Below are 12,087 nucleotides of genomic sequence, written 5' to 3'. Positions count from 1 at the left end.
AAAAACTGTGGAGTTGTTTTTTGTTTTGCAAAAGATACTCTGTACATAGTTGCCAGTCTTGTTTTCCTTAGTTTTTGTTTTTCCTTCTTCCTACTACTCAAATTATTGACTACTTGAAGATGGGTTGATCAAAATGGATAATAAAGGTTGTTTCTTTTTTGTGGTGGATGAAGCGAGAGAGCCTTTAAACGTGGTTGTATGCATGTTCTCTCCAGGTCAGCAGTTCTCAAACTTTAAAAACTAATGTACACATGTAAAATTCAAAAGTACTTCACATATTTTCATACTGTAATCAGTTTAGTTATAATGTGTTCATATTCTGATAAATGAATCCATGTACCACCTAACTGCAAAACCAGTACCAGTTTGAGAAAAACTGCTCTTGTCATTACAGATAAGAGACAATTAAAATAGTGAACATGCCAATCAGTGCATTCCATTTCTGAGTATTCGAAGATTTTGAGTAGTGTGTGAGGCAATTATAACAGTATGATATAATTGCTCCTAAATACTAAGAAGTGATCAGCACTAACTGAGGGCTAGGTAGTAAATTTGTTTTAAATACTGTATATAACTGCTATTCTGTACATTAAAAAATAATGGGCCAAATTCATCACTAGTGTTTGAATAGGTAACTTCAACAACATAAGTGGGAGCTATATCTGAGGATGGAACTCAGCCTTTAGCTAGTTAATTTGTTTACTAAAGGACTTGAATGCCGGTTGAGAAATCTAAAAAAAGGTCACGCTCCTTTCCTGACTGTGAAAATACATATCTCCTTGGCAACTGTTTTCTTGATTTGTGTTATTTTAATCTTCTAAAACTTTGTGCCTCATTTAAGATTATGTCTCGCTTTTTCATTAATTTTAATTTTGTATAAATCTTTCACACATAATTTGTCATAAACCTTGACATTTCAAAACCAATCTGTATGCAATGGGTTTTGGGAGTAAAAACCTACATTTGAAAATCCAAAAATTCAAGAGAAGGAAATTTGAAGCATATGTTTATAACTTTTAAATGGTACCGAGCCTAAGGGCTTTCTCCTGCCCTTATGCAAGTCTTTTTTAATTCAGATTTTCATGTGATATTAATTAAAAATGGCACTTTAACTGGATAGTTAATGATGCAATGATAGTATGCATGTCTCCAAAATCTGGTCTGTTTTCCCAGGAGAACTGGGTACAGCTCTGGGGAGGCGTGAAGGAGTGGTACCTGTGTATATGTATAAGACAGTAGAGAATGTAGAAAAATCAGAGAAGTGGCCCCAGATGACCAAATTACATGTATTCTTTTACCCAACTTGTTTTACATTTTGGAAAAACTAGGTGAAAGTTTCTCCTATGGAGCCTTAATATGTATTCCCATGACCTACACAGCAGCTAAACTCCTGTTCTGAATTAAACCCAACTCAGCCCAATCAACTTCAACAGTTATGTGGGGAAGTAAATCAGAGCAAAATGTAATCCTAGTTCTCCATAATCCTGGAAGCATTTCTAGGACTATCTGCCACACAGAAATAAAGATATTCTTGACCAGTTCTCATTAGAACTGGGTCCAAATCACAACCTCAGCTCCAAAATCTATGAACTGTGCATAAACTCAGATGCAGTTTTGAACTTTGCAGCTTTCCTCTATCTGTACAATGGGCTGACCCAAAGCCTTGGATCCAAACATCTCGGAATTAGAGACAAGTTTTGCATAGGATCTGATCTTTGCAGTTTGGGCCTAGGATTTTTCCCCTATTAGGTACAATCAGACAATGGGCCAGAACCTCAATTTGGTTTATGGCCCCTTTACTCCACTTAGATGGAACAAATGGGCTGCAAATATCCAGCAGAGAATTCTCCCATTGATGGGTATTCCCTGATTGGTGTTGCAGTTGGGTCTTGCTACCTCCATCCTCTTTGCCACAGTTATCCTCCATCAACACAGAATCTTTTAAGTGCCTTGTGACAGAGGCACAATACATTGCTACCCACCAGATGTTCTAAGCATGGTCAAGACCAGGGCCGGCCCTGGGAATCATAAACACGGATCTGAGGCCTCCCCCCTCAATCTCCCATGCTGTGTGAAGATGCCGTGCAGGAAAGAATCTGCCAATTATTTTAACCATTATTGTTTCTGTCTCTTCTGTGCCTTACTAACATCCAAGGGCTCAAACCTGCAATGTGTTAAGTACTCTGGCTCTGATCCAGCAAAGAATGTGCTTAAGTCATTTGCTGGATTGGGGCCAGAGCATAGTTTGAAGGCTCAAACCCTAAAGCGGGGTAGTTATTGAGGAGGGGAGAAACATTCATAATCTTTGTTTTAAAAAGAGTACATAATGGACAGTGGCCTTCCCTTCCCGAATATCAAGAAATCCAATCAGAGAAACACCACGTCAGAAACCCAGTAACTGCAAACTACAATTGCTGATGTGGGGAAGGGAGTGGTCACCATCGCATTTCCCTCAATGGCAGTCATAGACAAGTGTCTTATACAATGCTTGCAGAAGCCTTATCTTCACTAGGTAAAAAAGGTGTGTTCTTTACCTTGTGTTAGCTAACATGAGTTAAGTCCAAGTAAACAAAAGGCAGGTTGAGGGATTTTAGGCTCCCCCTCGGTCTTTAACTCGAAATGCTAATTTGTGTTAATGTTACAAACTGCCTTTTCTTCACTAGAATTTTACCTCATGTTAGTTACCTCATGTTAGCTAGCATGTTAAGAACACATCTCTTTTCCTAGATTAAGTCTTCACTGTCAAAACAGGTGTGGGGTTTTTGTTTTGTTTACAGTAATATAACTAATATAGATTAGCTACCATTTAAAAAACCCACATTTGGGGGCAGTGAAGACATAGTCCCAGCAAAGATAAGGCCATAGTAAACTCTGACTTGAGGTGAAGGGGTGGTCTACAATTTTATATGCAGTCACAGCCTTATAAAAGAGATATTAAGTTTTGTTTGTCAAGCACTTTGGGATTCCCTGGAATATGAAAGAAGTTGTGAAAACCAACTCTATTCTATCAAATCCCCAGGGAAATAACACCTTTATTCTCCATCAATAAATTATAACAAAACAAAAGCACTTAAACTTAGAATGTACAGAACGAATTATGCACACTTTTCATTTTACAGATCAGTAACAACATTGCTACTAACTTTGTTTTCAGCATGTTTTTCTAGTAGTTTTTGGCCTGCTAAACCCAGGGTTGTGAGTTCAATCCTTGAGGGGGCCATTTAGGGATTTGGGGATTGGTCCTGCTTTGAGAAGGGGGTTGGACTAGATGACCTCCTGAGGTCCCTTCCAAGCCTAATAATCTATGATTCTATGATTTGCAGTATTTCCTTTTTCACTACTGAGATTTTTAAAGCTAGGATGGTTGACTTTAAATAGAAACAAAAACATACAGTTCTCTATCCTGCAATTGCAGCTTAACCACACTATTCTTACCATGATGAGAAGCAAGAGCTATTTATAAAGTGGATTCAATTCTAAGAAGCCAATTAGTAAACAACCACAGGGAAGTGAGATGATTTGATGTACTTGGCAGGATGGAAACAGAAGAATGGCTTTTAGTAGTTTTCCCAAATGAGAAGAAAACCATCTACAGTGCATCACTGTCAGAATGAAAAGAAAGAAACTATAATGATAACATGTATGTCACAGAAATAGATGACTCAGAAAAAAATCAAAATGAAATCTATATCAACAGAAATAAAGATTCAACACAAAATTCTAGAGGAGAAAAGAGAAGTGCTGAATTGTAGAAATCCTAAACCACAATGTAAGCTATCAAACCATATATTTTATACACTAGCTTGTGGAAAAAACAACCTCCCACTTAACATAACTGATTAAATATAACAAAAGAAGTGGAATTTGTCAAATCAAACCTTATTTTTTCCAGAGCAATTAAAATCTATATCTTCTGGGAAAAGAAGTGTTAAGATTCTAATTAACCATAACTAAATCCAATTTAAAGAAAACAGCAGAGTCATCTGTTATGAATAGCCTAATGCGTAAAGAATAACAGAAACTTTGGTTTCATAGGTTGCTCTTTGAATTAGGAAGGTGAAGAAACTCAGTTTAAAAAAGATTTTTTTTTCATTATACTGGTAAGCACTACTTTTATGAGCTTTGTTACCTTTTAAAGGCTTCCAGTAATACTGAAAGTTTCAACTATTAACAATAAAACTGAGAAAAAAAATATAAGATTCCAATAACATTTCATTTAAAAAAAAATTACAATCAATCAGTTTTCAAACTACACCATTGGGATCAGACAAAAAAACCAATCTGTACTCTCATGCAGGGAAATGCACATTTTCTTGTCCATTTCTCCCTTACAAGGCAGAACTAACAGGAGGAGCATTACTGGTGGCACAATTTTTAAATCTACAAAGTACACCTCTACCTCGATATAACGCTGTCCTCGGGAGCCAATAAATCTTACTGTGTTATACGTGAAACCGCGTTATATTGAACATGCTTTAATCCACCGGAGTGCGCAAACCCTCCCCCCCCCCCCCCCGAGCACTGCTTTACCGCGTTATATCCGAATTCGTGTTACATCGGGTCGCGTTATATTGAAGTAGCGGTGTAATCTTTGGAATATTTTCTTTCTAAAACTATGATCCACTTTAGGGGAAAGGAAATCACAGGAGCAAGGGTGTAATGCTTAGTTCATAACTGAATTTTCTAGGAGTCTTTCCCCTGTTTAGAGATTTTATTTAAACATCACACCTCCTTCCTGTATCATGACAGAATAATTCAGTGCTGTCCCTCACAACTTGGAAATTATTCCCCTTATTACTGCGCACATTTCAATGGATACACACTTGACAGATTTGGTATGATCAATCGCTAACTTTTCATTCAGTAGCAGATGATCACTTTCTGCTTTCTCAACTTTTTCCTGTCTCTTTGCAGCAGATGATAGAGCTTTCTGTAATAGATTATCCTTAAGTGTAACCAATGCTGCTTGGTAGTAAGAAACATGCTTACTATATAGAATTAGGATTCTTTGGCATTTTTAAAAATTCCAATTGATACTTCACTAAAACAGTGCCTGGCATATTTGTGAACTTTGAAAACAGAACTTTATTTACCACTTCATGAAAGATCACAAAAAAACTATGAACCTTGGCTTCATAAACAGATCTAGAAAGCAGAAATAAAAAATGATGAGATTATTAAGGCTGGTTACATGCTAATAAATTATTGACACTGAAACTAAGGCTCCTGTTTCATGCTATGGCCTCCCACAAAATCAAGTTATTATTTATGGGGTTTTCCAGCTCTTTATGAAATACATTAGCCTTTCAACCTGCCAGACACTTTTGAACTTAAGGGCTTCAAACCTTCGTCATTCTTCTGGATTCTCCTTCATTTCTATTTGTGCATTTCTGCTAACCTTCCAAATGTGAATGGAATGAAAATCAGTGTAGTGTTGTCTTTCTCAGGGCTGGACCAAAGCCCAGGCAATGTAAGCCCATGCCCAGGGCAACAGCTCCTGCAATTATCTCAGCATCTCAGATTTCATTTTTTAAGTTTCTAGCCCCTTTGGTTGTGAGCAAAAGATTGAAAATATGAACACAGCATAATAGATGTAGTGGTGTCTGCCTAAATCTGTAGATAGCCTGGCATAATAGCGCTAAGAAGTTTGAATGGCTCCACATATTTCAATGGGGTGTTAACTATAGGACTTGTTATGCACCAACAATATCCCAGTAAAGAAATGTGTGTGTGGCAGGAGTAGTTGTCTTAGCCTATTCATCACCCCAATGGATGCATCCTGGCTGCAGGAATAAGCACGGTGAGGAGGGGCCTGCCTGCTGCCACCTCTGCCGCTCTTTAAATGGAGATGAGGACCACTGTCACTTCAAGTAGAGAGTCGGGCCACAGTGGCCGCCACATTGTGTTGCGTCTATGGCCCTGGAATGACTTAATCCAGTTCTGCTCTGACTCTGCAGACAGACATTTCCAAATGCCTCTTCTGCAGCTCATGGTTTTGCCAAGCAACAGCAGTCACAGTAGCTAGGAAGGTAATGGAGGGGTAGAAGAGCAGAGACATTCCCCTTTTGACAGTGCAGTCTCTAGGAAATAGGAAAAATAGCAAAGATTCTCTCTCAGAGCAGCCAGGAGACTCTGGCCCTGATTCAAGAAAATAATAAATGGGAAATCAATGCGACTTAAGCATCTGATTAAGTGCTTTCTTCAATCAGGGCCTCTGTAGGGTAGAGGACACAGAAAAGGCCATCTTCCCCACCCTTCCTCTGCAGCTAAAGGGCAGAGGAGCTTCAAATGTATTAGACACCTGCTAACTAGAAGCTTATATGAAAGAGGGAACCCCCATGTGGGTTCAAGGAGAATATTCTGGTTCAAAATTCCAGCACTCTGCTTTTTGGACCCAGCTCTGCCCAAACTATCATACCTACCTGTGCTTGGCAGGTTTCATTATCCAGCTAGTGGAGGTCTATTAATATGGACCCTAACTTAATATGGACCCAACTTCCACATCAGCAACTGAATGATTTTATAAATATGCTGGACTGCTTATTGGCTGAGCTTGCAAAGGCCTTACACTCAGTTTGACAGCATTTTTCTGTTAGCCTGTCAGTATATCCATCTGTCTGTAACATGATTATCTTTGAATGACCCATCCAATCAATTCCAAAGTTTCAGATAATGTTCTAGGCATTAATAACCTGAACCCTACTGATTTTGGGGAAAATTGGAAAACCAAAACGGGGGGCACATGAAGCCCCTCTTGAGCACAGCTACAGACTCAAGCACCTTTACAACTGTCTATAGTTCAAACAACTGGTTGATGGCACCCATTAATGCCTTCCAGCATAACAATATCCATCTCATCTCTGCTCATCCTCCCAATAGAGTTGAACATGTTAGCTTGTGAATGAATTCACTCCCGGACAGAAAGAAGAATAGTGGGAAAGGAGACTGTACGGGGTGCCATGGGAGAAAGGGGCATTCACACAACCTTTGGCATGCAGCGGTGGGGGAAATGGGGCACACAGTCTTTGGCATGGGGGTGAGGGGGGAAGTAGGAGGCAGAGACCTTGGAATGGTGATAAAGAGGAAAATGGGGGAAAGGAAGTAATGAGGATTCAGAGTCCCTGCCATGGGGGAGAAGAGGAGAGACTGCTATAGGGGGAGAGGGAAATGGAGTAACACACAAAACCCCTGCCATTGAGAAGGGGAATGGGGGAGCCTGGCATGGGAGGAGGGGGATCCACAGGGGAGGTGAGAGTGGGAGGAAAGGGAATGAAGCTCACAGAACCCTGATGGGGACAGATTGTGGGTACCTGTATGGCGGGGAACATACAGCCTCTGATATGGGGAGCAAGGAAGGCAGACAGATCCCCTACCATGGAGGAGAATGGAGGACATGAGGGGGTGGTGAGAACAGCAGTGTACGCAGAACCACTGGTATGGGAGGTGAGAATGTGGGACCCTGCTACGGGAAGATGAGGGAAACACGCAATCCCTAGCAGGAGAAAATCTGGGGGCAGTTGCAGGAAATTCCTAAAAAAGGGGGGGATGGGAGGGTGGCACACAGGGAGCTTGTGTGGGTGTGCAGGAAACAGAGGAATTCAAAGAACCCCTGGTGTGTGCAATAAGCTTGGTCTACACAAGCTATGAAGTGTTCAACCACCTACTTAGATCCCTAGAACATTTCTTCATCATCAGCTCCAGCACAAGAGCAAATGGGGGGCACCGGGAGTAGTCTGAAACATCAAGAACACTTTCAGTTGCTATTCAGTCCTGAGCACTGATGATAAAAAAGGTCCGAATAAAAGCAAGAGCTGGAGGAAAAAATAATATGAAAAGGGAATTATTTAAAATATGAAAGTAACTAACCAGAAACTGCCTGTGAAGAAAAATCACAGCAGGTGACACCAAGATCATGTCCTTTTTCATTATACAAGCACCTCATTTTATCATCCCAAATGGTTAAATCTCCACATGATGATCCAGTGACAAAGAGATTTCCATTAGGAGAAAACGCACATGCCACCAAGGAACCATCCTTAACACTCCCAGATCTGAAAAGCAAGAGAATAAAGGACTGAGTTTAGGGAATGTAATACTCTGAAATTTTGATCTCTAACCGCCATATGATATAGAAAAATAGTGAAAAACTGAACTGTTCCTAAATATGGAGCTTAAAAAGCATAATAAAAAGGGACAAAAGATGACAAACTGTGCAAACAGATGTTAAATAAGCACATATATAACATATGCACAGGGATTTGCTCTCTGACCACAGAAGGAGAATGGGAGATGTTACCCCAAGGCAATATTCTGATTCAGTAATAACATGAGCCCTGAACTAAAGCCCACCCTCATGGATTTAGCATTCCCAAGAGCAGGATACTGAGCAAATTACAACTCAGACATTTATCTAAATCAAAGATTAACATGCAACCATCACAACAGAGACTTAAATATACATAAACAGAAAATCACATTTATGAACTAGGTAAGTTTCAAATCGGTCAAATCTGGGTTTTACTCCCCCAAAAACTCAAGCATAGATCCATATTTTGTGTCTAGGAGACTAATATTTTCCAGTTTAGGACATGGGGCTATTTCTGAACAACAGAAATACAAGAAGAAAATGTTGTCTGAAAGAACTTATTTCTATTTTTTTAATCTCTTTTAAAAAGTCAGTCTGAAGGGTTTTTTTTTTTTTTTTTTTTTTTTTAATTATTCTCAGAGGTTTTGTATGCCAAGTTTTAGTTAGGAATGAACTTGTACAACGCGCTTAAAAAAAATCTCTCTATAAACTCCTATTTGGCTAGTGGATATGCAGGTTTGTTTTGCCTTTTTTCTAACGTCCAGCCATTAGCTCACATTTAATTAGCAGAGTGTCCCATCCACTGGCTGCACTCAGTGGGCCTACCTGATCTAAAAGCCCAATGAAGTCAACGGAAAGTCTCCAATTGGCTTCAATGCTCTCTAGATCAGGCTCCAAGTGGGAAAACGGTTTACTACAAACAACATTTCTATCCCATGAGATAAGATTCAGTTTATCCATCTATTCTGTATAGATTATTGTATTGTGGGATAGTTGGTGGTTTTCTTTTGTGGATAGCAGTTTTAGTTATTTTTAGAAGTACCAAGAGTTAGGCGTCTCTTGTGGTTTTACAAATATAAATTAATCAATGAAATGGTGCTTCCCTCTCTAAACACAGACATAAGAGCTACACTAAGCTATTTTTACCTGGAAGCAACACTTTTTCCATAGTATCAGAGAGGTAGCCGACAAAGTAGGTATTCACCCACGAAAGCTTATGCTCCAATACGTCTGTTAGTTTATAAGGTGCCACAGGACTCTTTGCCACTTTTTCCATATTATATCCTAACCAGAGCATCATGAATATTAAACACAAATACTTTTCCCCCCCCCCACCTCTTTACAACTGCCATTCACTTTAAGTAATTATTAATTCATTAAGTAATTGGCCTCTCAGAGGTGGTAAGACAACTCCCACCTTTTCATGCTCTCTGTATGTGTATATATATCTCCTCAATATATGTTCCATTCTATGCATCCGAAGAAGTGGGCTATAGCCCACGAAAGCTTATGCTCAAATAAATTTGTTAGTCTCTAAGGTGCCACAAGTACTCCTATTCTTTTTGCGGATACAGACTAACACGGCTGCTACTCTGAAATTTGTCCTTGAAGAATACCGTATATGGTGGCTCCGAGGTCAGAGTTTTCAACTCTGACACACGTCAGGCCAACGTAATTGCTACAAGGAAAGCAACTTTCCACGACATGTAGGAGAGGGGACAAGTGTCCATAGGCTTGAAGGGCGGGCCTGTAAGCCTGGCAAGGACCAGATTGATGTCCCATTAAGGGACCATGTTCCGAACCGGTGGGAAGAGCCTCTCAAGGTCCTTTAGGAACCTGACCGACATTTCATGCGAGAACACTGATTTCCCCTGTACCCATGGGTGAAAAGCCGAGATGGCCGCTGGATGCACCTTAATAGAAGACAGGGCTAGGCCCTGGTTCTTTAGGTGGAGCAGGTAGTCTAGGATAGACTGCAAGGGTGAATGCATCGGGGAGATGCTCCGTCCCGATGCCCAGTGGGAGAACCTTGTCCACTTCGCCAGATAAGTCGCTCTAGTGGAAGGCTTTCTACTCTCCAGGAGGACCTGCTGTACCTCACTACAGCAGGTCCGTTCCTCTAGATTCAGCCACATAGCATCCATTCCGTGAGATGGAGGGAGACAAGGCTTGAGTGCAGTAGACGGGCCGTGATCCTGCGCCGGGGGCAGCTACTGCCAGATCCATCAGTGGGCTGAACCAGTGTTGGTGCGGCCAAGCTGGGGCGATCATGATGACCCATGCTCTGTCCCTCTTGATCTTTGACAGGACCCTACTGATTAGCGGAATCGGTGGGAATGCGTACATCAGGCCCCGACCATGACAGGAGAAAAGCATCGGAGAGGGCGCCTTTGCCAAGGCTCTGAAGGGAGCAGAACTGATGACGCTTCCTATTCCACCTGGTGGCGAATAAGTCCACTTGAGGAGTTCCCCACCTCTGAAAGAGCATCTGGACCACCTCTGGATGGAGCGACCACTCTAGTGAGAGAAGAAGGACCTGCTAAGGCGATTCACCAGCGTATTGTTCATGCCAGGGAGGTGGTAGGCCTCCAGGTGGATTGCACGCTGGATGCAGAAGTCCCACAAACAGAGCGTCTCTTGACAGAGAGCTGACAAGCAGACTCCCCCTTGCCTGCAAACGCTGCATCGAGGCCGTGTTGTCCATCAGCACCCGTACCACTTTGTCAGGTGCGGCAGGAAGACCCCAGAGGCCAGACTGCCCTGAGTTCTTTGACGTTTATGTGCAACGCAAGCTCATCTGGGGACCACATCCCTTGGGTCCGCATCTTGCTGAGGTGTGCCCCCCAGCCAAGGTTGGAGGCATCGGAAATCAGGGAGACCGAGGGGCATGGATTGTCTAACAGTACTCCGCATAAGACCGCACTCGGTCAATCAACCACCGCAGAGAGGTAAGTACCCTTGGTGGAATCGTGATGACCTTGTCTAGGTGATCTCTGGATGGGGAATAGACTGTTGAGGGCCAATGCTGGAGGGGCCACAGCCTGAGCCTCGCGTGGCAAACAACGTAAGTGCACGCTGCCATGTGGCCTAGTAGCTGGAGGCAGACCCGGGGCATGGTGAGAGGGAACACAGAGTCTGGCGAGGAGATCCACCATATGCCGGAACCTGTCTTGTGGCAGGAAGGCTCTTGCACAGGTGGAGTCAAGTACTGCTCCGATTAATTCTATCCTCTGTACTGGAACTAATGTTGATTTTTCCTTGTTTATCAACAGGCCCAGGGCGTGGCTTGCAGTACTGTGACATTGGATTGGACCTGGAACCTGGAGTAGCCCTTGACCAGCCAGTTGTTGAGGTATGGATAAACCCAAATACCTTGACGTCTGAGGTAAGCCGCCACCACTGACATACACTTGGTAAACGCCCTCGATGCCATCGCCAGCCCAAATGGGAGCACCATAAAGTAGTTGTGACCGAAGCCTATCGTGAAATGGATAAAGCGTCTGTGCCTGTGAAATATCGCTATGGGGAAATATGCATTCTTCAAATCGAGAGCGGTGTACATCTCCTGGATCCAGGGAAGGGATGATGGAGGCCAGGGAGACCATGCGGAACTTCAACTTCTTGAGATACCTGTTGAGGTCTCGCAGGTCCAGAATGGGTCTTGGACCCCCTTTGGCCTTTGGAATCAGAAAGTAATGGGAGTAAACTCCTTGCCCCTGTGGTGTAGAGGGACTTCCTCCACAGCTCCCACCTGAAAAAGGCTTTGTACCTCTTGCCAAAGCAAGTTCTCGTGAGAGGGGTCCCTGAAAAGAGACGGGGGGGGGGGTAGAAATAAACTGGAGGACATAACCCTGAGCCACAATACTTAGGACCCATTGGTCCATAGTCATAGAGGCCCAGGCAGGGAGGAAAGGAGACAGGCGGTTGAAGAAATAGTGGGAAGTAGATCTGGACAAATAGGTTTGCCGAAGCAAGGAATGTTCCATCACCGTCACTGGCGG

General features: G+C 42.3%; 1 protein-coding gene across 6 annotated transcripts in view; it reads right to left on the bottom strand.

The window, feature by feature from the left end:
- WDSUB1 (WD repeat, sterile alpha motif and U-box domain containing 1) overlaps window positions 1-12,087 on the bottom strand; it is a 55,688-nt gene that overhangs the window by 36,406 nt on the left and 7,195 nt on the right. For 5 of the 6 annotated variants that reach the window (XM_054044280.1, XM_054044284.1, XM_054044281.1 and 2 more), the window contains one exon: window positions 7,867-8,051. The exons of the other annotated variant lie outside the window; for it this stretch is intronic. In XM_054044280.1, the coding sequence (XP_053900255.1) occupies window positions 7,867-8,051 (185 nt within the window). The remainder of the gene's footprint in view (window positions 1-7,866; window positions 8,052-12,087) is intronic. 6 annotated transcript variants of the gene reach the window in all.

This window comes from Malaclemys terrapin, chromosome 11 (assembly GCF_027887155.1).
Source record: "Malaclemys terrapin pileata isolate rMalTer1 chromosome 11, rMalTer1.hap1, whole genome shotgun sequence".
Taxonomy (NCBI): Eukaryota; Metazoa; Chordata; order Testudines; family Emydidae; genus Malaclemys; species Malaclemys terrapin.
This window is presented reverse-complemented; position numbering and strand designations above follow the sequence as displayed.